We start from the raw sequence: 26,111 nt of genomic DNA on the forward strand, positions 1-26,111 counted from the left end.
CCCTTTATTGGTTTTCAAAATACTTTAGAGTAAAACCTTCTTTGCTAATTTTAGAATTGGACATAAAGTGCAACTCAATTAAAGGGATATGCTATGTTTTTTTCTATTTTTTACAGTTTAAGATCTAAAGCCTTTTGAATACTTTTATCATATTTGGTATATAAAAGTAAGTATTAAACAGCAAAAAAAAAGGGTCGAAAACAATTTTGGTTGTCATGGAAACCCAAAAAACCTCCGCCATTTTGAATTTTTCGGTACTTTTAAAAATACTAAGGCTTTTTTATTTATGCACCTATAGCAATCAAATTTAAACTGCTTATATTTCATTATATATTAAAACTTTTGTCACGACAACTTTTTGAAATAATTACTAGTAAGAATTTTACAAGGTCTAAAAAATCGTACCCTTTTTAGTATTCAAAAGTTTCAAAATGTGCATATTAATTACCAAATACTTTTTTTCTATGAAAGCAATCACAATTCCCTCGTGACAAAAGTTGTATTTTTGCATCAAGAACATTTACTGAAAATATGGTTGGCATTGTTTTATAAATAAAAAAGTAGTAGGCTTTTTAGTGTTAAAAACATTCAAACTGAGAAAAACAGCAAAAAGTAACGAAAACTAGGTCAGGAAAGTACCATATCTGTGTAAACTGCAAAGCTGATTGTAAGCTTTGGGTGTTTCCGAGATGTAGGAAATTAAGTTTATTAGATACATGAGAAATCCAGCTTTCCAATGATGTCAAATACAATATAATGACGGATATAAAACTTTTCATAGAGAACTTGTAAGATTGGGAAAAATTGATTATTTTTTAATTAATAGGGTCATAAAAATCGAAATTCAAACACATAAAATATTTTTTTCTCTTTAAAGTTATTATTTTCTTTATACAAAAATGGACAAAGTATCCAAAAGTGCAAGAAACCCATCATGACGAAAAACAAGAAAATTTGTGATTTTTTTCCGCGCATATCCCCTTAAAAAAATCTCTGTAAAATGTAAAATACAATGCTACGTAATAATTGAAATATTTTAAATAGTCAATACTAAATATAGAAAAAAATATACCAAATTGATTTTTGTTCAATTTCTTTATTTGATTTATTTAAAACTATTGTGTGTGTGTGTGTGTGTGTGTATTCTAAATAGAAAGAAATTAGTAGCATTTCGATTTTGTTTTAAATATCAAACACAGTTTATTTATTTTTTAATCTGAGTAAGTTACACGATCATTAACATATAAGCCTACCTTAGATTTTGAAGACAAATACATATTTTTAAATGCTAAAAAAAATGGAGAAAATAACACCTTAGTACTGTGATTTCTATAGTTATAGGCTATTGAAAGCGAATAAATTTTGTTTGTGTCTAAATTTATTCCACATATAATTCATGCTTGTTTGTAATATTATAGCAGTATGTTATGGACAAAAAATACGCAGTGTTCTTCTTGTATACTTTAATACCATGTCCGACTTGTTGTGTGTTTTGTAGTAAAACAATAGTCTGTTCAATTAAAATCATTATTCATTGACGTTTGTAAACTTAAAAAGAAAATGCTAATTTTTTTTTTTTTAAGTTAGCATTACTGTTTAAATTTAAGCACTCCACACCTCAGCCGTCACTAAATAATTAAGTATTCAAATTCTCAAATGTTTTTGAAAACCTAAGCGAAGCTAGGCAGTATGCCTAGTCTTGAGATAAAATTAGAAGAAGTTACACCTTTATTTACTATTATTATTTTTTTACTCTTTTGGAGACGATAAACCCCTCTAATAGATTCATTCAAACGTAAATCTGAATCTTCCTGAATAATGGTCTTAAATAATGTCAAGCTAATTGGTAGCTTTAGAAATTAGCCTTCAACTTTTTCTGCGCATACGTTTGGTGCATTTATTAAAGGTATACGGTATTACAAAAATGCCATCACATGTTTTTGGTGTGTTTATTAAAGGCATACGGTATTACAAAAATGCCATCACATGTTTTTGGTGTGTTTATTAATGGCATACGGTATTACAAACACATTATCACATGTTTTGTGTGTTTATTTATTCGCATACGGTATTACGAAAATGCCATCACATGATTTTTGTGTGTTTATTAAAGGCATACTGTATAACAAAAATGACATCACATGTTTTTGGAGTGTTTATTTATAGGCATACGGTATTACAAATATACCCAGTGAGACACTTGACTCAATGATATTACGTAACAATGGCAGAGTGAGTGAAAGCATATCTAGTACAGTAAATCAGTTGCTACAAGTGGGTTAGTATGAAGCTCAACATGTCAGGGAATAGTTTTATATAGGACAAACCTACACATGTTACGGCATAGCTCTATAAAACACGTTGCCTGTATATGCCTGTAACACATATGGTTACCAGCCAGGGGAGGGAAAAAATGAAGTTTTAATTCATTGAGTTGCGGCCCCTATGGGGCGGTGGCCCTGTTGACGTAGTTGTTTTTTTCATGCTCTTGTGAGCGATGTTACCTGTGTCCCATGTCATGTGACATGGGACTGTGGGTAGTTTCATGCCTTTTTTTTTTCTTTTTGGTTACAGTTTGTTTTTTTGTTTTGGTCTGTCTTCAGTATTTTCTCTCTCGTACTACTGTGTTATGCATCGCCATCATGGCTCGATGCTGTGAATAAAGGAGTACTTGACAACAACTGTCGGTGTCAGTGTGTTCTTAATCTCAGGGTCAGCCCGTCTTAACCACAACACCTCAGTGGATAAAAGCATCCCCACTGAGTGAGGGTTACATGCCTATAAAACATGTTGCCTGTATATGCCTATAAAACATGTTGCCGCCATAGGCATACAAAACATGTTGCGTCATAAGCTTATATAGCAAGATTCAGCCAATGCCTATCTTGGTTTGTTGCAAAGCAGAAGATGAGCATGGATATAGGTGATTCAAAGTTGTAGGTTAAAAACCGACTACATCAATTATCATGTACTTTGTAGCCTTGAAACAAGATACCATAGTGACGTGTTGTTAATTCTTTTTTTCAAATGTACAGTCCATGAACTAAATACGATTGTTTACATTATGTCTTTTACGTGAATTGTCTACAGAAATCGTTATCAACCTTGTTCAATTAAATTCATTTATTTATTTATTTTTTTTTCTGAAAAAAAAATGCTAACCCACTTTAAGTATTTCTTATTGAGCCCTTAATAATATAAAATATTAACGTCTCTATGCATTAAGTACTACAAATTACTCATATGTTTACAATGTAACCTAAAATGTAGAAATAAGACACGAATCATTATGTTTTAAAGTTAGCCCTATCTTTTGATTTAAAGAATTATTACACTTTTTATAATTCAAATAAAAGGAAAATTTTACCTTTTCTTTTCTCAATTTTGAGTTTAATTTAGTTTAGTACGTTAATTTAATATAGCTACAAATTACTTCCCTTTACTTTGAATTTCATCAAATTGGGAAGTAACTTAAACAATTTAAAAATAAAAGTATTAAAGAATGATGTAATATGTTATTTTATACATATGTTATTGAATCTTAAATGTAACATAGCTTCGGTTAATGTCGAAAAAAGAAAGTAAACAAAGCTAACGTATATTCATATAATAAATGAATGGTAAAAGAAATTATAAAAACAGAATATACCCAACTTAACATTTCGTAACGTGAGTTGGGTACCCATCAGAGCTGGATGAACTCAGGGGCTTTCTTCTAACCTGAACCCGGATTCGAACTCGACTGGTGTGTCTAGTAGTCTAGATCTGTACCACTCTGCCAACCAGTCCCATGCTATAGACAATGCAAACATTGAACAGGTTAACAGTTACAAATGCCTAGGATTGATTATTGATCATAACCTCACTTGGACCGATCTTTTTCATCTTCTAAGAATGTCCTTATTAAAGACAACTTTTCAACTAGCAATGATAAAGAACTTTCTTGACTATAGGAGCAGGCTTGTTTTTTATGAAGCTTTTATTCAATCTAGGTTGGATTATGCTTCTGTAGTGTGGAGCGGCAGCTTTATAACTAAGCAGCGTCCTCTTCTATCATTACAAAAAAGGGCTATAAAACTGGTTACTTGCTTGTCTAGTAATAAATCAATTTTTTTTTATATAAAATGTTCCACGAAACAGCCCCCCTCTTACTTATCAAACCTATTTTCTTTTAACATAAAATTAAATCGTCGTCTTAATTTACCGATCCCATATACAACTTTTCTCCAGAAACATAGCTTCGCCTACTCTGGTTCTAATTTGTGGAACAATCTTCCTAATAAAATAAATCTAGATCTGAAAATATATTCAAATTCTAAACTAAAACAACAATTATTTTATGACCTCTCTAACTGACTCATTGAAACATTTCTCATTCATCTATTACATTCTTATTTTATCTCATTTTGTATTATAACTATCTATATATATAATTCTCTTCTGGGAGCCGCTAGAAAACAAGCTGCAAACGTGCCGCTCCCTACCACCCCTACCCCTACATGGTCTGTTGAGCTGTGTTCACTCTTTATGTTTACAAACATTACAAACACAGCCGGGTTAAGTGACGACTAGTAGGGGCAGATAATTTAGTTTGAAACGATTTTAAACGTGGGGGGGGGGGGGGGGGGGGGGTAACTAAGTGGAGTTTACTTTAACGGAGGGGGGGGGGGGTATCGTCCTTAACGACCTACTTATAATGTTTTAAAGAAATATTTTCAGTGGCAGCGTTGGTAGTGTCGAATTCACAAATTATGACTAACTGAAAAGTAGAAAAAAAAAACAACTAAATAGCGGCGTATTATATGCCGCGGGTCGGCTCGTGTAATATTATTTCTTTATTACACATTTTTAGTGCTATGTTACTGCTATGTTGTTATTATGCAATTGCTTTTTTAAATTCTGTTATTAAATTGTTGTTTTATTTTTTATTTTAAAACGGCCAATGTGAGAAAAGGCCCCTGTGCCTACTATTGTTACCGTAATTGAATAAATTGAATAACATAAATAGTCATGTTATATTTATAGTTTTTATCATAATGTTTGTGGCCAAAATTAGATCTAAAACTTCATATCACGTAAAATAGAACAAGTCAATAGTGGAACCCCAAAAGATAGAAAGTAGACCGACATAGACAGATTATTCAAATCTCTACTTAGAACTGGCATATATGTCAGTATCCAGTTGAAGGACATGCATATTCGTTTCAAATAAAATGGCAAACTTTCATATGAATCAACAATACAAAGAGACGAAAATTGATATGAAAATACAGATTATAAAAAAATATAGGAATAATAATTATTTTTTCATTTATTTTGCACGAGCTGACCCGCGACGTAGCATACGCCGCTATTTGGTTGTTTTATTTTCTACTTTTCAGTAGTTTATATACTGTGAATTCGACACTACCAATGCTGCGACTGAAATATTTTGCTTTAAAACACTATCAGTAGCTCGTAAAGGACGATTATACTCACCCTCACTTTCCATTCCACTCCTCCCTCCCCCTACCCTGCCTCCTCGAGAAAGCAGTCCGTGACGACAGTTTACAGACGAAAATGAAATGATCAAGCAGAACTTGTTACCTCCCCTTAGTTTCAATTCGTTTAAAAACTAAATGATCTGCCCCTAATAGCCGTCAATAATTTGACCGGGCTCTACGATTGTAAAGAGCTAACCAGACTGGTGGGGTGGAGGTGGTAGCGATGTGGTATGTTGAGCATGCCTGGAGAGCAGGGAGGGGCCGGGGCGTAGATGTGGTGCCCCGCATGGTACCTCCATGAAGAAAATTATATAGATAGGCTAGATATTGTACTACATTTTTTTTAAAGTGCATTTTAAAGTATCATAATCAAATACAATTGCGGCGCTGTATTAAATTCGTTGTAGTTAGATAGGAGAATTAATATTTAACCTGCTTAATTTGTCATTGAGTCTAGACCTACGTGAAAGGTTTCGAAGAAATCAGTCAAGTAGGGGTTATCTTTTTAAAATTTCGTCCTTATAACTGAAATGGTACTTAATGTAAGTTATCGGTATTGTTGAAACTAATAAAGTAAGGTACCATTTCCGGCTAACAGAAATTATTTAAATGTTGCTACAGAACTACAAAGTAATCAAACTAATCAAGTATGAAATTTTGTCAACATAACTGAAACGGTACACACAAAAAAAACACACACACATACACACACACACAAACACACAAACACACACACACACACATATACATATAAACATACAGACGTCAGACATACAAAGTTGCAAAACTAAGTTTTTCCGACTCAGGGAGATAAAAATAGTGATTACGATTTTTTTCGCACGATTGCAATACTTTCTCTATGTACTTCGTATACGAGAAATAAAAACAAAATATCCTGATACAGACGGTATACTACCATATTTGGATATAGAAGCGGCAATAACAGACCACTAGAGATAATAGTAATCAGGATAAGAAATAATATATTAAAGTTCGAAGATTAACAAAATATTGATCCAGTTCGCGTAGGTCAACGTATGTTGGACACTGACCATATATAGGTTTATATATGACATACGTATGACTAGTTTATGTAGATTATGTAGATTTTATGTAGATTAAACGGAGTACTTGTGATTATATGTTGACACTGACCACAGCATAATGCGAGGCTTGAAACATGTTAGATATTCTAATTGATAATACATCCTCTTTAATTTTGCATGTTTTCCAAATATCAAACTAGATAAAATATCAGCGTATTTTACCCAATATTCAAATTAAAATAACATTAGTGTAAATAAAAATAAGCCATATATTTTCATAATAAACTTATTAATTAAAGCCGTATTTTAAAAAACACCTTCCAAATCATCTTTAAAACTGAAATATTAGGTAAATACAATGAACATGCTTTCAGTCTAACTTAGAATCCCATCGATTTCCGCTATATTTAATTAACATATTAAACGACACATTTCTAGTTATTTCGCTCTTTTTATTTTTACAGTGCTAGTTTAAAATACAAAATAATACGACTGTCTTCAATATCCTATATTTCGAGAATATATTAATGTAATAATCAATGCCTCAGTTTAAAATGTCATGTATAAAGCTTCAGTTTTGTGTTAGTTAAAAAATCCGAGTAAAAACGTCGTGATAGCAGCGACACAAATAGCAACAAACGCGGTTATCTTTCGCGAGAAAGGGTCTTCGCCGATGTCTTTCATTTTTTTCTTGATGATCAGTTTCTCCTCCACCGTCAGCTTGGGTTTGGGCGTGTCGTCTATGCCACAGATCCAGTTGTACAAGTAAACTTTCAAACTCCGCCTTTTGGGCTCGGCGGCTGGGCCTGGGAATTTTAAAGGAAATAATATATCACACCAATACTATTACTTTTATAGGCCCTACGTGTTGTACAAAATAGAAGCGATTAATTATGAAAATAAAATTATAATGTTATATCATTGATGATTAAAAAAATATTCCTTCTGTTGAAGCGTTTCTTGTATTTGGCATTTACAAATAAAAATAACAGCCTGCTTTTTAAGTTGGGCTTAGAGAGACCTCATAATGTAAACATACTTGATGAAATATTATCTGCACACGAAATATCTTTTCAGCCTTAGCCATTAACTTAAAGTGTGCATATATTCACTTTCAGCCTAAAGTTGATAAAGATTTGCCTTTGGAGTACAATATTCAAAGATTAGTCTTTAGCCAAAAGTGTGGGCCTACTTAAATTCGCGCTTAGGCTAAACGTTACAAAGAATAGCATTGCAGCCTACTTTTTCAGTTAAAAGCTCATAGAGACTTCATAAAATACACACATTGAAATAAACTAGTAACTGGACACATTCGTAAATGTATAGCTTTAAACTTGTCGTTGAGTACTTATTACACTGCCGAAATATTTTGTTTATAAGCCGTACGTTTGACTTTTAAATGTTAGGTTCTTGTATACTACAGTATTCAAGACTACTTTAAAGTTCCTACAGACTTACTGTTTGTCTCAGGTTTCTCCACATCGTTGTTCTCATCACCAGAGTCGTATTGAGATTCTGAATCCTCAGGGTCAGTCGTGTCGTCACGTGTCCACCACGTCACACGATGAAGCTGAGAACACAAACAAACAAAAAACATTAAAAATTTGAAAGATTGTTCATTTCTGAATTCCTTCCATATTAGTTTTCATACAGTAGATATAGATTCTAAGCTTTTCACAAATATAAAATTAATAAAAATAAAACTCATTCGCTTGCTAAATGTTCCTTACTTTAAATAATATAAATTTACTTAATTGAAAAGAAAAAAAAAATATTAATTCCACAATAACTTCTATGATAATGGTAAGCATTATTAACTGTAAACTTAGTTATTAAACTTCTAATATATTTTACCGAGTTAACCATTTAATAGACCTAATCCGTTTTGTCTTATACCACCGTGATAGCTAGTTATGTTTTTTTACGGCCATTACAACTCATGATGTTTTCATTATATTATAATAACTACATTAACTACAAATTTCGAGACCACACCCACTTTTTCAGGGGGTCGGGGCGTGGTCAACAGCGAGATCCCCACGGTGCTGATGATGGAGACAGCAGACAAGATGATGGCGAAGTGAAGAAAATGGACTTCCTTCAGTACCAGGGGTCTGGTATCTGGCTGGAAACTTCCACACAGGGGCGCCGGGTAGACGAACTCCAAGACCATCCGGACAACACCCACACACGTGCTGATGACCAGGCCCCAGAAGGCGCCCTATAGAACATATATTTTTAAAAAATTGATACTTGCATTAGATATTAAATGAAATAGCTGTCATATAAAAAGATGAAATTTCTATTTTTGTAGGAATTGTTGTTTTAGCTAAAAATATTAAGAATTATTTCGTTGAAAAGTCAAGATATATGTAGCATTTACTCTTTGACCATTGATATTTGGCGAGAATTAGCATATATTGTTATCATCACAGCAAATAATGCCACTCCAACCCGCAGAAATAACCCCTTTCAAAAACCGGGGCAAAAATTATATCTTCTTTTCGGTAATTGCAATACAATTACCGGTAAAACTAATTACCCATATGGATTTTCCCCGTCAATAAGTTAATGCAACTTACCTGTTCTGTCGTTCGCTTCCAAAACAAAGCCATGAGAAATACCCAACAAAAAGGGGGAGAAATGCAAGACGCTACAGTTTGTAAATACGTCCATAGTTGTCCCCCTTGTGAACTTTCCATTACTGGAATCCATACAATACTGAAATGTGGAAACTCTGATATTAAAATCAACAGAGTATTACCAAAATGGACACAAACGTTTTTTCTAGATAAATATGTAAACACATTGACTCGATTATCGATTATACATGGATTGGTATTTCTACCTTAAAACGTCACCAAAAATATGAATGGAAAATGTATTTTTGTTCCAACCTTAAGGCCACCAGGACCAGAACACAGACTCGACCAACGACCATCAACTCTTTCTGTGACGCCTTCCTCCGGTACCGTGTCCAGATGTCCATTGTGAACATGGAACTGGCCGAGTTGAAGATGGAGGTCAGTGAGCTCATAAGGGCAGCAAGCAGGGCAGCTAGCATGATGCCTCTTAGTCCTGTGGAGCATAACATAATAAATACTCTTTGTAGCCAGGATCGTCTCAAGGGGGGGGGGATTTCCAATTTTTACCCGGGGACAAGCTTTCGATTTGTACCCCCCCCCCCCCCTCAGACTTTTAATTTGCACCCTCCCCCCCCCCCCTCAAACTTTCGATTTGCACCCCACCCCTCAAACTTTCGATTTGCACCCCCTCATACTTTATATATATATATATATCGAGGCGTCTATGGGGGGGGGGGGTTATGACCCCCCTAACCCCCCCCCCCCTCTGCCTACGCCACTGGTTTGAGATTCGCAAAGAATGTGCTAGCGTTTATCTGGGTCCCATCATATATTTCTCAAGCTATTGTAAAAATTAAATTGTTAAAAATCAGATTTTTAGATATAGATGGAAGATGCCATTAATATTATAACTGAACTGCTATCTTTGACGCGTGCAGAACAGTGTAACATTTTCTCAAGACAAAAAATGCCTTTTATTTGCACGTACTTATAACAATTAAAATCCCACTTTCGCTCATAATAGAGACCTGCTTGTAGCCTAATTTAAGACTAAGGTATTCTATAAATAAAAGATATAAACAATACACACAGTGGCGTAGGCAGGGGGGTGGTTAGGGGGGTCAAAACCCCCCATAGATCCCTCGGTATATATATAAAGTTTGAAGGGGGAAGGGTGCAAATCGAAAGTTTGAGGGAGGGGGGGGGGGGTGCAAATCAAAAGTTTGAGGGGGGAGGGGTGGAAATCGAAAGTATGTCCCCTGGTAAAAATTTGAACCCTCCCCCCCCCCCCCCCATGAGACTATCCTGGCTACGCTATTGCACACACAACATTGTCTTAACTTTAAAAAATACACACACAAGAATGTTTAACAATAGCATCTTGTTCAAAACACTGACCTGTGGGCATTTTCCTGAGGACCAAGAGGGGATAAGCAATGTTGGAACATCCGGCTTCATTCCCACAGACAGCTTTACAGGTCGCTGGGTCGGCACAGGCTACCTCGTCTGGGTGGGGAGACAAGGGGAGGGTGTAGTTGGGTGGGGAGATAGTAGGGGATGGGGTAGTTGGGTGGGGAGATAGTGGGGGAGAGGGTAGTTGGGTGGGGAGATAGGGGGAGGGGGTAGTTGGGTGGGGAGATAGTAGGGGAGGGGGTAGTTGGGTGGGGAGATAGTGGGGGAGGGGGTAGTTGGGTGGGGATATAGTGGGGGAGGGGGTAGTTGGGTGGGGAGATAGTAGGGGAGGGGGTAGTTGGGTGGGGAGATTGAGTGGAACTTGATATGATTTGTAATATATAGCTCAACAGTAGGACTATGTCTACTTTCTTCAACATTGTCCAAATGCATAGTTTTTGGGATTGGAATGATATTGTTAATTTTTTTTAAGATAGATATAATATGTTAAGTTGATTTGTGGTGTAAACAGGTAATATGAGTTTCATATTATCACAAAAATCAAGTACGAATGCTTGATCCATCCCAGTAATATCACATATTGTTAATATTACCAAAACGTAGTTAATGTTTACCATTCATAAATTACCCGTTTTGCCCATTAATTTACAATTATCTTACACGTTTTACCTGGAAACATAATTCTGCTAATCATCCCTGGAACAATCCACAGGAAAAAAGGTGTAATCTTTAGGGCTGCAGCGAAAACGGAACCCCCTTTACTGTGGCTGATGTTCTTAGCTGACAGACAACGCTGTACCATCATCTGCGCGGATTACAACAAATGATATATTAAGATAGGTTTGCTGACAAAGTCAGCCATATTAAATAGTGTCCGTTTTACCAGTATTTGTGTTGCAACATGTTCTTATACTAGCTCTGATGTTGCAACATGTAATTATACTAACCCAAAAGTTGCAACATGTTCTTATACTAACCTTAAAGTTGCAACATGTTATTATACTATCCCTAAAGTTGCAACATGTTCTTATACTAACCTTAAAGTTGCAACATATTCTTATACTAACCTTAAAGTTGCAACATGTTCTTATACTAACCTTAAAGTTGCAACATGTTATTATACTAGCCCTAAAGTTGCAATATTTTATGTATTATACATAATATTATGTTATTTTATTATTATTACATAATTATTATTATTATATTATTTGTGTCCGTTTTACCAGTATTTGTGTTGCAACATGTTCTTATACTAACCCTAAAGTTGCAACACGTCATTATACTAACCCTAAAGTCGCAACATGTTATTATACAAAACCTAAAGTTGCAACATGTTCTTATACTAACCTTAAAGTTGCAACATGTTATTATACAAACCCTAAAGTTGCAACACGTCATTATACTAACCCTAAAGTTGCAACACGTCGTTATACTAACCCTAAAGTTGCAACACGTCGTTATACTAACCCTAAAGTTGCAACACGTCGTTATACTAACCCTAAAGTTGCAACACGTCGTTATACTAACCCTAAAGTTGCAACACGTCGTTATACTAACCCTAAAGTTGCAACACGTCGTTATACTAACCCAAAAGTTGCAACACATTATTTTACTAACCCAAAAGTTTAATGGTAAACAATGTATGTGGTAACCTGATCATTGCACCAGACCCACAGGCCGATGGTGGTCAGTCCAAACACAGCCCCAGGCCACGGGATATCACCAGTCACTGCGTCTCTCCACACGTGCATGAAATCTGGGGGTGAGCAGTTCTTACATTGTATATACAAATAAACAGATACATTTTAAACATAATACGTTAGAAGTCAGCTTTACAAAGGAGTCAATGGTGACGGGTCGGAAAAGAAACCCATGTTCGAGTTCGAACCCCGGGCAGATGAAGCAAGATAGTTGGGGACAGCAATCAACTGCTTCGTTCTAGTTTGTTCTTTAATGGATAAAGGCTATTGCTGGAATCAAAATCAATGGCCTGTGGAAATATCAATTTCATTAAGAGTAAAGCTAGTGTATTTATTATTTAACGAATATTCAAATAAAATTAGCTTGAGTATGTTTAAGTCTAGTATGTGTACTCACCCTGTTATATATGTCCCCCCCTATTATTTATGTACTCACCCTGCCTGGGCAGTCCGCACGTGTAATTCTCTGGGTTACTCAGCGTCAGGTTGGACGCCGCGTGAGCGTACTTGTCCATAAACTGGTACCAACCACCCACATCCACCAGCGCTGGGAAAACATAATTCAAGCAATTTTTGCATACATATATGTTTCGTTTAGACAAAAAATACGTATCAAACAACAAAACATATATATATATATATATATATATATATATATATATATATATATATATATATATATATATATATATATATATATATATTGTGACCTACTTAGGTCTAGTCATGTTTTATTTTTAGTTTGACAGTGTTATAATACCATATATGGATTGATGGTGCAACAACCGGGTTTTTTCCACTGTCTTATTAAGAGTGTCTAAGACTCAGAAATTTTCCATCAAGATCTGATTGATTGATTCAGATCAGATGACCACCCCAACCAATGGCCACATGAGTTGAGGATAATCTCCCCTGTTGCCTAAGTCTTTAACTAGATCGCCCACAGGCAGCAAGAGGCAGTCCATCTTGACCAGGTCGTCCATATTGTCCGGCAATTCATTCTGACCATTTGAACGTGAGAGAACTTAAGTCCTGAGTGTGCTATGCATTCTTAAGTTGTTTTAGTATTCTAGTATTATATTACTTGAGGCCAAGTGATTCTTGATGCTATAGCAGTGTTGTGTGACCAGTGGCTATTTTTATACAGTGTTAGAATCTGTGATAGTATTTTTTCTTACGCTTTGTAAGTTGGGTTTTGTTATTTTCTAAACTAAATATTTTATCTTGTTTAACCTTGTGATCTGCCACAACTGTGTTCGCTTATTAAAGGTTGTATGCAGATTGGATGAGTTGTTAACTTCAATAGTATCACTAGTTTTCCCTAGACATCGAAATCGAGCCCTAGTGTGTTGTTGAGTTAGTGTTCATTCATTTAGGCTTTAAGTCATTTGCATATAACCCCAAGAAAGAATCCGGGGGCGTTCACCATCTATCTGGCTGGTAGATAGGTGTCCGTTACAAAGTGGGGTCTCGCCGAGATTTAATCTGTCGTTCCAGTTGTTGGTTGCATCAGTTAAACACTAAGTTTAGTTTGATTTAGTTGTTTTTCTATCCAGTGAAGCCGTGTTATTGAAACGCGCGCAAGGCTAGAATTATCTAGGTCAAAAGCCAGACGTGTCACGTCCTAGATTGAAGAGGTCAAATTCATAACGCAGCGTTGGGCCGTGTTAATTTAGAGAATCTAGGCTTGTTGTGATTTTGAAGTTAGTGAAATGGAATCTTTTTTGGCTAATCCCACTGTTGAGGAGGTAGAAAAGTTGAGTAGGAAAGTTTTGATTAGTGTTGTTAAGGAATTGAAATTGGATTATTCTGTTACGCAGAAATCAGAGGTGTTGAGAGATAAAATTGTTGTTCATTTTATTAATGAAGGTGTATTTGATGAAAGTTTGTTGGCTGGGGTGATACTCCGCGAGGAGAAACCTCTAGAGAAGGTAGAATTAGAAGCTAGAATTGCTTTAGAGAAGGAGAAAGTTACTTTAGAGAAGGAGAAAGTTGCTTTAGAGAAGGCTTTAAAAGAACAGGAGTTAGAGGCTAAAATTGCTTTAGATAAGAGGAGGTTGGAATTAGAATTTGGTCAAGTTAGTGAAGTCACTTCTCTGGTAGATCCAAAAAAGTTGTCGGTGGGGCAAGTGATTGCCAAATTTGGGAAATTAGTTCCTAAATTTGATGAAACAGATTTGGTCGTTTTCTTTAACTCATTTGAGAGTTTAGCGAAGACATGTGAATGGCCCGAAACTTCCATTACTGCTTTATTGAGCACGGTCCTTACAGGGAAAGCTGCAAAAACATACCAGGCACTCTCTCACGACGTTCAAAATAACTATAGCTTGGTCAAGACTGCCATTTTGAAGGCCTACGAACTGACGCCCGAGGCCTATCGGATAAAATTCCGAGCACTCCGCAAGCTGCCCACTCAATCATATGTGGAATTTCTCTTTGAAAAAGAGAAAATTTTCTCAAGGTGGCTACACTCTGAGGAAGTTTCTGAGTTTGAGAAACTCAGGTCACTTATCCTAAGGGAAGAATTCCTAAAGTCCCTGCCTGAAGACATACGACTACACATACTGGATAACAAGATAATTGACATCCAGAAGGCTGCTGAGTCGGCTGACACATATATGTTGGTGCATAAGAAACCACCAGTGTCAGGAAACCGCCTCAACCCCGTGCTTCCCCTTTTTGGCAGCAATCATCCTGTTGGCCAACACTTGAAGGCATCACAGTCCAGAGAGAAACCAAGATCAACTCTCAATCGTCGAGCAGTATGCCAGTTCTGCAAAAGACCTGGTCACCATGTCAAGGACTGCTACAAACGTCTTCAATTTAACAGAGAGGTGGTGCGTACCTCTGCGCACTATGCTCTATCCCCTCAAGCAACCGGTTCAAATATGAACTCTAGAATTCTAAGGGACACTAACCCTAAGTGTCCGCAAGAAGGCAGTCAAGTCTCCACACATTATGTGCAGTCACATTTTGATTGTTCACGCCACCATCCAATTTCTTCCGAGTCTACCGATCTCGAGGGATCGAGAAAGGTTGACTTTTCATCTTTCATTACAGAAGCTGTCATTAGCAAACCAGGTGATCCGTTGTCTCAGCGGAATATCACCGTCCTAAGAGACACAGGAGCGTCACAGTCACTTCTTTTGAAAAGTTCAATGGACATTACACCGGAGACGAACACCGGAAATGTTTCCATTATCCAGGGAGTGGCGACAAAATCTACTGTCGTCCCTCTACACAAGTTTGCCCTGAAACATCATCTCGTCGAAGGCGAAGTCATTTTAGGTGTGATAGATAGTATTCCTGTCCCAGGAGTACACCTACTTCTAGGGAATGACCTTGCAGGAAGCAAAGTATACCCCTATACGGTTCAAAACCCTTTGTCAACAGTTCCAGATAATGATAATGAACTGTATCCAGCATGTGTGGTGACAAGAAGCCAGACCAAACAATTGGCTGACACAACGTCTGAACCTCACCTACCATCATCGTCAAGAAATTCGACTCCCAAACTGGAGTCTATGCTTCCAGAGAACACAAGCCTGGGCTTACCCCTGAGGATATCTCAGGAAGACATCATTAAAGCTCAACAAGTCGACGCGGAGCTCAAAGCAATGGTCGAAAAATCTCTCTCATCTGACGATGGGGAATATTTCTCCGAGAACGGCCTCTTCTTTCGTCGCTCTGTACCAGTGGATGTCTCACCAGCCGAACCATGGTTGGGTAAAAACCAGCTGTGGGTACCTCCACCTTATCGGCATGAAATACTGAAACTGGCACATGACCATCCAATGTCAGCGCACCCAGGAGTCACTAAAACGACGGCGAAGATCAAAGAACTGTTCTTTTGGCCCAAAATGAGAAATGATGTGTCGCGTACTGCAAAAGTTGCACGAACTGTCAGTTGGCCGGAAAGCCAAACCAGAAAATTCCTAAGGCCCCTTTGAGTCCGATTCATGTATTAGAAGAACCCTTTTCTAAAATTGTCATGGACTGTGTAGGTCCCTTGCCTAAAACCAAGGCGGGCAACGAGTACCTACTTACTTTTATGTGTTCAAGTACCCGTTTTCCCGAGGCGTTCCCCTTACGGAACATTAAGGCAAAGACTGTAGTCAGAGCCATGACTCGGTTCTTCACTACCTTTGGATTACCTAGAATCGTTCAAACAGATCAAGGCAGCAACTTCACCAGTCACCATTTTCAGGAAGCGCTAGCCAAGCTAGGCGTTACCCACATCACCAGCTCAGCCTACCACCCTCAGTCTCAAGGCGTACTTGAGAGGTTCCACCAGACCCTAAAATCCATGCTAAGAACATTCGCTAAAAGTAACACCCAATGGGATGAGACTGTTCCATGGATTATTTTCGCCGCGAGGGACTGTGTCCAGGAAGCTTTAGGTTACTCTCCTTTTCAACTTGTGTTTGGACATTCTGTCCGTGGTCCCCTGAAGCTGATCCACGAGCGTTGGACAGGTACCAGTGATCATCCAGTGGAAAACTTTGACGATTTTCACGTTCGACTGAAAGCCGTGTGCGAAATGGCTCACAAGAACTTAAGAAAGGCCCAAGTGAGAATGAAAGGACTGTATGATAAGAGTTCTCGTAAACGAACATTCAATCCAGGCGAGAAAGTTCTTGTGCTAGTGCCTAATCTGAACAATGCGTTATCCTTAAGATATTGTGGACCATTTACTGTGCATTCAAAATTAAGTGAATTGAACTATGTTGTCAATACGCCTGACAGAAGAAAGAAACAGACAGTGTATCATGTTAACTCACTGAAAAAGTATTATGATAATTGTAACAATTTTCATTCCACAGCTAAAATTACTTTACCTGTATGTTCAAATGTTTCTGATGATGTGATACATGATAAATTGAAACCCCCAAAATTGGTAAATTCTTCCTTTTTAGATCATCTAAATGACCACCTTATGCATTTGTCCACAGAGGAAAGCCATAAATTGTCCCAGTTATTTGAGACATTTCCCTCTATTTTTGGGGATGTCCCCAAAGAAGCGAAGGTACCACCTCATGATGTAGACGTAGGTGACGCAAAACCCATCAAACAACACCCCTATAGAGTTAACCCGGAAAAAGCTGTTTTGATAAAAGATGAAATTGATTATATGCTCAAGAATGATATCATTGAACCCAGTTTCAGCAACTGGAGTTCCCCATGTCTCCTAGTACCGAAAGACGGTGGATCTTTCAGGTTTGTGACCGACTTTAGGAAGGTAAATGCGCTCACCAAAGCTGATTCCTATCCATTACCTCGAATAGAAGACGTTATTGATAAAGTTGGTCAAGCTAAGAATTTCCAAAATTGATTTACTTTCAGGATACTGGCAAATCCCCTTATCTGACCGTGCAAAAGAAATATCTGCTTTTGTAACCCCTAATGGTTTTTATAGATACAAACGTATGCCCTTTGGTATGCGAAATGCTGGTCAAACTTTCCAGCGGGTCATTAACTCTGTCATTGCTGACATAGACCAATGTGAGGCCTACATAGATGATATAGTTGTATTTTCTAATACTTTTGAAGAACATATTGTTCAGTTGACTAACCTTTTTAGAAAATTGTCTGAAGTGAATTTTACTGTAAACCTGCATAAAAGTGATTTCTGTAAAGGTTCAATTACCTATTTGGGTTATCAAGTGGGAACGAACCAAGTTAGGCCCATTGAAGCTAAAGTAGATGCTATTGTAAGGTTGCCTCCTCCCAAAAATTGTAAAGAAATCAAAAAGTTCCTTGGGATGGCTGGTTACTATAGGCGGTTCTGTCAAAACTTTTCAGCTGTTGCTGAACCTCTTACTGCATTATTGAAAAAGGGTGTTGAGTTTGAATGGTCAAATAAATGTCATGAAGCTTTTTTAACCATTAAGTCATTTTTATCTAATGCTCCTGTTATGGCTGCACCAGATTTCAGCAAGCCCTTTAAACTTGCCATTGATGCTAGCAACTTAGCCATTGGCTCAGTCTTATTTCAAGAAGACAACATGGGGATTGACCATCCAATTGTTTTTTTTCCAGGAAGTTAAATGAGAACCAAAAGAATTAGTCTACTATTGAAAAAGAAGCTTTAGCTTTGGTTTTGTCCTTACAACATTTTGAAGTCTATGTCTCTTCTTCAACCAATCCAGTCAGAGTGTTTTCTGACCATGATCCCCTGAAATTTACCTCTAAGTTAGGACAGAAGAATCAAAGAATATTGAGATGGTGTTTATATTTCCAAAATTTTAATCTGGAAATTTCACACATTAAGGGTATTGATAATGTTGTGGTTGATTGTTTGTCAAGGATGTAAAATCTTATTACACACATTGATCATGTGACATGTTTTGTGGTTCATTGGGACCATTCACAAGTTTTGTTTGGGTGACGCTCACATGAGTGGGTGGTATGAGTTTTGAATTTTTTCAAAATGACAATCATGTTGAATATTTTGTTTATTTTCAGGTGAACCTTAATTAAAGGTGGTTTTTGATTATATGTAATCTTTTATGATAATATGTCTCATATGACTCAGTTGATGTTGTAGCTAGTCATTGAAATAAAGGTCTTACCCTGGCGGGTTTACCACCTTTAATATCCACATGGAAATATTGTAATACCCCTATTCTGAGGGATTTTGATGTATAATTATTTTTTGAAGGGTTACTCCCCTTTCACCAATTGTAAAAGTTTGAGTTACTTCCCTTTTATGTCCAGGGATGTTTTCATCTGGTATTAAGATTTTGATTGGCTACATTTGTAGAACATTTTTTTTATTTCATTGCCAGATTGGTTCCTTATGTATGTTTTTGTGGAACCTATCTGTCACTTCCAAAAAGGGAGGGGATGTGACCTACTTAGGTCTAGTCATGTTTTATTTTTAGTTTGACAGTGTTATAATACCATATATGGATTGATGGTGCAACAACCGGGTTTTTTCCACTGTCTTATTAAGAGTGTCTAAGACTCAGAAATTTTCCATCAAGATCTGATTGATTGATTCAGATCAGATGACCACCCCAACCAATGGCCACATGAGTTGAGGATAATCTCCCCTGTTGCCTAAGTTTTTAACTAGATCGCCCACAGGCAGCAAGAGGCAGTCCATCTTGACCAGGCCGTCCATATTGTCCGGCAATTCATTCTGACCATTGAACGTGAGAGAACTTAAGTCCTGAGTGTGCTATGCATTCTTAAGTTGTTTTAGTATTCTAGTATTATATTACTTGAGGCCAAGTGATTCTTGATGCTATAGCAGTGTTGTGTGACCAGTGGTTTTTTTTATACAGTGTTAGAATCTGTGATAGTATTTTTTCTTACGCTTTGTAAGTTGGGTTTTGTTATTTTCTAAACTAAATATTTTATCTTGTTTAACCTTGTGATCTGCCACAACTGTGTTCGCTTATTAAAGGTTGTATGCAGATTGGATGAGTTGTTAACTTCAATAGTATCACTAGTTTTCCCTAGACATCGAAATAGAGCCCTAGTGTGTTGTTGAGTTAGTGTTCATTCATTTAGGCTTTAAGTCATTTGCATATAACCCCAAGAAAGAATCCGGGGGCGTTCACCATCTATCTGGCTGGTAGATAGGTGTCCGTTACAATATATATATATATATATATATATATATATATATTTCTCAATTTAAATCGTTCATATAACTTATATAATGAAAAGAAATAAAGTTATTCGTAATTAGGATTTGTAAAAAGAAATTCAATTATTTAAACCAGTAGCTACTAATAAATAAATGTAAAAACCCTTACTTATGATAAAAAGTGTGGTTGCTCCGATAAGTAAAATAACCGCTTGAAGCGTATCTGTGTAAATGACAGCTGTTAGCCCACCTGGAGAGTATAATTGTTGACGTAAGCTATTCAGATTACAAAGATGACGAGCATGCCGTAGGTTGACGTGATGAATGCTTAAATATTTCATGTGGTAAAATGCTATATATTAAATACTAGAGATTGTAAACAAATTACCATTATAAGTTAAATTTTTCTTGCACATTTAAATAGCAATCTTTGCCAAGTGTTACGTAATTATGTTGTGAGGTGGGAATTTATTTTTTTCACACGCACACACACACACACAGACACACACACACACAGACACACAGACTCACACACACACACACTTTAAGAATTTTGTTTAAAATTAAGATTAAGGTGCTACAAATACGATAGCGAGAATAATCATATCGCACTCTTGTTAATTAGACCATGTAACGACAGGGTTCATGATGCGATGATCATTTAGAGTTGGTCAAATATACATACTAATGACTATATCAGTTAATAAACTTTGCATCTTATTTATTTTTTTAAATGAGCCAAATATAGGCTACGTACCAATGATAGTGTTAGGTGGGGGAATAATCCTACCAATGACTGGTTTGTTTACAAAAAATTCATATAAATATATTAGTTGGTTTAATGTACACACGAATGATAAAATTAGTTGGTCTAATTTGCTCTCGAATGATTGTATTAGTTGACCTAACATACATACAAACGATTGTATTAGTTAATCACATATATCACTGAATGATTGTATTAGTTGGTCAAATATGCATACGAATGATTGTATTAGTTGGTCAAATATGCATACGAATGATTTTATTAGTTGGTCAAATATGCATACGAATGATTGTATTAGTAGGTCAAATAAACAGACGAACGTTTGTATTAGTTGGTCAAATATAAATACGAAAGTTTGTATTAGTTGGTCAAATATACCTACCAACAATGGTATAGACCCCAGTGACCAACAAGATGACCGCAATACAAGCGTATAAGTTCCAGCCCAGGAATTGTTGCATGAAAATAGCTCCAGAAAAGATTTCCGACTGAAAATGGAATTGTGTTATTGTTGTGCAGATATTAGGGCAAGTTATTTACTTATCTATAGCATAGATGAAATTAGTTGAAAAATAGCAAGATAAAAGTTCTAATTATAAATCTTGTAGTCTTGATTTTTATAACTATGCTGGAGTTGATAACGCCAGTAATATTTAGAAAAGAAATTTATTTCTTCTTTTTCAAGTCATCGTTTGTTGATGTATTTAGAAATATATTGTCGTAGAAAATGCATTGGCACATCCCATTAATGTATGTAGGCTACACTTTAAGTTGTTAAAATTAATGACTCACTGAAATCTTGGTTAACACATACAACACGAAGGCGAACACTGAGAGGTAGATTCTAAGTCGTACACCTCCAAAACGTTTCTTTAGATACTCCGGCATTGTGAAGGCCTGAAATTGTACTTAGGTTATCACAGTGAGACAGACACACACAGAGACACACACACACACACACACACAGGCACACAGACCAAGAGACAAAATTGCAACAACAAAAAAATTCAACTCAGGGAGGGCTTTTACGTCGAAATTTGTAAAAATCTCAAAACTTAGCACGATTACAATATTTCCTCTATACTTTATATGCAAAACCGAAAAGTTACAAGATCACAAAAATATAATATGTGCTACGTTGCTTAAGGTAAAATATAGAAAGTGTAGTTAAAACAATCATATTTATATATAAATAAATATATATATATATATATATATATATATATATATATATATATATATATATATATATATATATATATATGTATACATACAATATGTATAATGCATGAAAAAAATCATTTATTTAGCTATATGCCAGTTGTTTTTAACTACAAATCCTCACCCCACTGGAGACGTAGACAGGAACGAATACCCATCCTAACGCTATCAGTAAATAGACAGCCTAAAAAAGAAAAAAAACATTGTTACCTAATCATCTGTTGTTGTAATAAATTTCGAACATTTAGGTTTATTATGTTTATCAAGTTTTGCGTGTCTAGATGGTTATTATTTCAAGTTACATATCTATGTAAAGATTTGCTGCAAAAGGTGCCAAAGAGAATTTAGTCCAACCTCTATGTAGTTTTTTTTAATTTAAATACAAGTAACTATTACATACTGTAATACTTCAGAAGATAGTTTGCTTCTTAAAACGATATTTTGTTTATAGTAAGTAGTTAAGTTCGCTGTCAAACCATAGGGTATATAGGGCACGTGAAGTAAAGTTCACCTGTTTCTTTGACATCGACATATGCAGAAATAGTGTGGTCAGCACTATGCCCAGCCGGCTTAACTTTCTGTAAGGTGAGTCAGGTACCCATAAGAGCTGGATGGACTCAAGAACCTTTACAGACTTGAATCCTGATTCGTACTCGAGACTTTCGAGTTAACATACCAATACTCTATCATTCGACTACGCCGAATAATGTAAAGAAAGGTAATATTTAATAGTTAAAATAAATCTTAATTAACGCCCCCCCCCCTCAACCCCCCCCCCCCCCCCCCCCCACACACACACACTTACATGCCACTCATAAATAGCACACGAGAAACCGGAAGCTGCCGCCGTCCCGGCTAGACCAATGAACATTGGAGCTCCGACATTGCTGGCAAAGATGGAGGCACCGACCTATTTATCCAATGTGAAAAACAGTTGTAATTGTGAGCCAAAACATTGTATACACGAAATTAGTTTAGAAGCAATAGTGGGAGAATAATGAAACCACATGTTCTACTATCAATTTTGTCGTTAACAAACAATTAAAATTATTGTTTAATCATCAAATATTTGCATTTTGGCGACGAATATGTCACATATTTAGCATAATAAGATTGAAAAGTTGAAACATATTTAAATAAAATTAAACATATTTTACTTTATTTTCATCGTCAAGTAATGTTTATTTTAGCAACCAAGATGTCATTAATAATAAGGTACAATAAGATTATTGAATTGAAATATATTTTAAAATAATTAAATAGATTTTAATTTATTAAAAAAACAGTTGTATTTACACTTTTATGTGCCAACAATGTAAAAAAAAATTCCGTAGATTTCACTTACCGGAAACCAGTGCATTGTTTTCCCCGCCAAAAAATATCCAGTGGCGCTGCTCCTGTGTGGGCGACATGACGACTGAAATGCGGAATTTTTAAAGACACATTTAGGTATATTAAAAAAACACGAACACTTTGAAATAATCTATGAATTAGCATAAGTTATAGCTTTTTCATGGCTTGTTGTAACGAATCTCTCGTTGTTTATAACTCTAAGTTTAATATCCTAAAATATATTGGGTTTTAAGAAACACAACTATTTGTAACCTTTATACGCACTTTTTTTCAAACAGTCTAAGCTAAGGCGATCTAGAAGCTTACTAAAATAATACTTAACTAAATCAAACTAAGAATTTATCCATTTTCCAAAAGCAAATACTTGAACGATTTAGCCTAAGTTTCAACTTCCTAAACTAAATTTAAAAAATTACAACACATTCTAACAACCAAAATCTAATAAAAGTTACTAATCAACCTTCCAACAGCCAAAGATAAAAAACCTACTAATCCACGTCATTCTAACAGCAAAATTTAAAATTCTACTATTCCACATTATAACTGCTAAATTTAAATTTCTACTAATCCACATTCTCACAGCCAAATGTAAAAAAAAAATCTCTGCTAATCAACATTTTAATAGAAAAAAATACAAACAACAACTACCAATCCACATTCTAACAGCCAAAACTAAAAAAAAAAACAATTACTAATCAACATTTTAACATAAAAAAGCCCTAGTAATCCAGATTCTTAAAACTAAAGCTAAAATATATACTAATCCACGTTAAAAACGCCAAAGCCTAAAAGAGAGTTACATAATATATTCCAAAAAAGAATTAAAAAAAGAACACTTACCCATATCCCAACAGCCAAAACTAGAACAAAATAGCCAACAATTGCTGCATAATCCCACACAGCTAGAAGTGCTGGCATGGTGAATCCCTCTCTAGCTGTTTGGCTATAGGTTATATTATAGCCATTAGTCACTAGTTTATATACAATGGTTGTTTGCCAGTGTATTTAAAGTAGCCACAAGTTTACATATATTAGCATTTAGATAACACTGTATTTAAGTGATTAGGACTTAATACAAAATGGCAGAATGCCTTTTATCTGAAGTCTTCGTAAGGCAGCAGTCAATCTGAAGATTTACACAAAGCAGCCTTCAGCCTAAACTGTACAGACTTTAAGATTTATTTACCACGGGAAACTACGTTAAAAAAAACAACTATACCTGATCTTTAAAAAGCTTGCAAAACGCGCCGTGTGCACTTGATCTAAATTACCCCATAATGTTGTTTATAAAAAACCTCTGCTGTACATCCACTTGCGTTTTTGGCAGTTACATAAAAACTCGCTTTAAAAAGTTCAATCAGCTGTTCATTAACACCCGATGTAGGCTTGCTCGTATCTTAAACGTCTAATCAGTTGAACTACTTTTTGCTGACTCAGGTAAATCTTAAAATAAACTAGCGCCTGATAATGTGTTAAACGGTGTGATAAGTTCAAATGTGTGAAAAGTGAAGCTTCAGTGAGTTGTTTGTGAAGGTGTCGAAAAGAACTAGCGAGTGATAAGTACCGCAGAAATCAGAGGTAATAGGGCTGAAAGTCTCGGTCTCTCTCGTTTAAAATTCGATATCTCGTTAGCCAGAGGGAGATTTAAATTTACTAGCAAAATAATTTGTTTTAAACATGATTGAAACTAAAAATAAATAAATAATAAAAATAAAATAAAAAAACAAAAACAAAACACGGCGGGTCTCGCTTTAAGGATTTTTAAAGATTTTAAAATATCAAAGTGTACTCTAAAATGCAACACTTATATTTTTTTTTAATGAGAATAAAATCAAAGTACCTGTATGCCTAGGTTATTAATATTATATTAATATTGTTACTATATTAAGGACAACTTGTTATGGATTCCAATAAACAATAACTAACTGTACGCCTCTTTAATAAAAAAAATAATAATTTAACATTGGCTATGTTTATATATTTTTCTTTAAGCTAGCCTATATCATGTAGTCTATAATTTTCATTATTTAGTATTTTAAATATCTTAACAATAACGGACGTATGTTTGTTTTTTAACTTTCTAATTTTTTTTTTAAAGATTAAAAGTAAATATATTATTCAGATTTGGCTTGAAAAATCCTAGCTGGCAAGTAAGATAGCGAGAAGTTGAATGAATACTTACAAGCTCTATTACAAGTAAATACAATGTTTCGATCTAGTTTCTTCGACATACACAAAATTGTGGTTAATGACCTGAGTAACAAATATTGTGAGTCCGACAATTCTTCTTCTTCTGCGTTCTTAATTGAGTTTAAGGTGGAGTATTTAAACAACAAGTATAACTTCGTGGATGAACTGGACTGTGGTCTCCAGATCTGCAGGTCCCCAATATAGTTTTTCCTAGAGTGGAGGGTGTAGGGGGCCAGTGTTTGGATCGCAAGCCTGTATATGAAAACACGCCTTGTGTAAAGGCCACAGTATCCACACGTAGAGACGATAGTGGGAGAAGGCTAGGACAACGTCCTGTGTTATGAGCGGAGTGGGGAGAGTGGGGTTTGGTGGGGGTTTAATGAAAGACATCTGTTCGTTTTAACTTTTGCGTGCTCCGAGTTCCAACAAGTTCACTCTGTGTGGTCCTTGTGGTTTAGAAGTGATTTTACATGATTGAAGCGTCGTACAGATGTCTTAATAAAAATCACCTAAGTATTATTGAAAATAATTAACATTCAGAACATTTATAGGGGGTCGGCGTGGTCGAGTCGGTAATTGTTGCCAAATTTAAAAGTCTCGAGTTCGAACCCTCGGACAGATGACCCTCGGACAGATGACCCCTAGCTTGTTTTTGGTTGGACAATGGCGCAAAACCAGTTGATACGCATACTTAATTGTGTTGGAGGGGATCCCTCAAACACTAAAATTAAGAACGAAAGAGAAGAAACCATTTAAT

The 26,111-nt window shown here is 35.7% G+C and overlaps 1 protein-coding gene across 1 annotated transcript; it reads right to left on the reverse strand.

Moving 5' to 3' along the window:
- Positions 1-6,998: 6,998 nt before the first annotated feature.
- LOC131943030 (sodium/glucose cotransporter 4-like) lies at positions 6,999-24,451 on the reverse strand. The gene is made up of 16 exons (XM_059303038.1): positions 24,005-24,451; positions 23,157-23,228; positions 22,617-22,721; positions 21,936-21,995; positions 21,383-21,487; positions 20,973-21,078; positions 19,994-20,074; positions 12,664-12,774; positions 12,180-12,283; positions 11,197-11,332; positions 10,513-10,620; positions 9,427-9,607; positions 9,112-9,250; positions 8,529-8,750; positions 7,988-8,099; positions 6,999-7,335 (listed from the first exon to the last, which is right to left on the reverse strand). The coding sequence occupies exons 1-16, from the start codon at positions 24,080-24,082 to the stop codon at positions 7,112-7,114; spliced, it is 1,944 nt and encodes a 647-aa protein (XP_059159021.1). The 5' UTR covers positions 24,083-24,451; the 3' UTR covers positions 6,999-7,111.
- Between the last annotated feature and the right edge of the window lie 1,660 nt (positions 24,452-26,111).

The sequence above is a fragment of the Physella acuta genome, unplaced genomic scaffold (assembly GCF_028476545.2).
Source record: "Physella acuta isolate Inbredline_101_S28 unplaced genomic scaffold, ASM2847654v3 ptg000438l, whole genome shotgun sequence".
NCBI classification, from domain to species: domain Eukaryota; kingdom Metazoa; phylum Mollusca; class Gastropoda; family Physidae; genus Physella; species Physella acuta.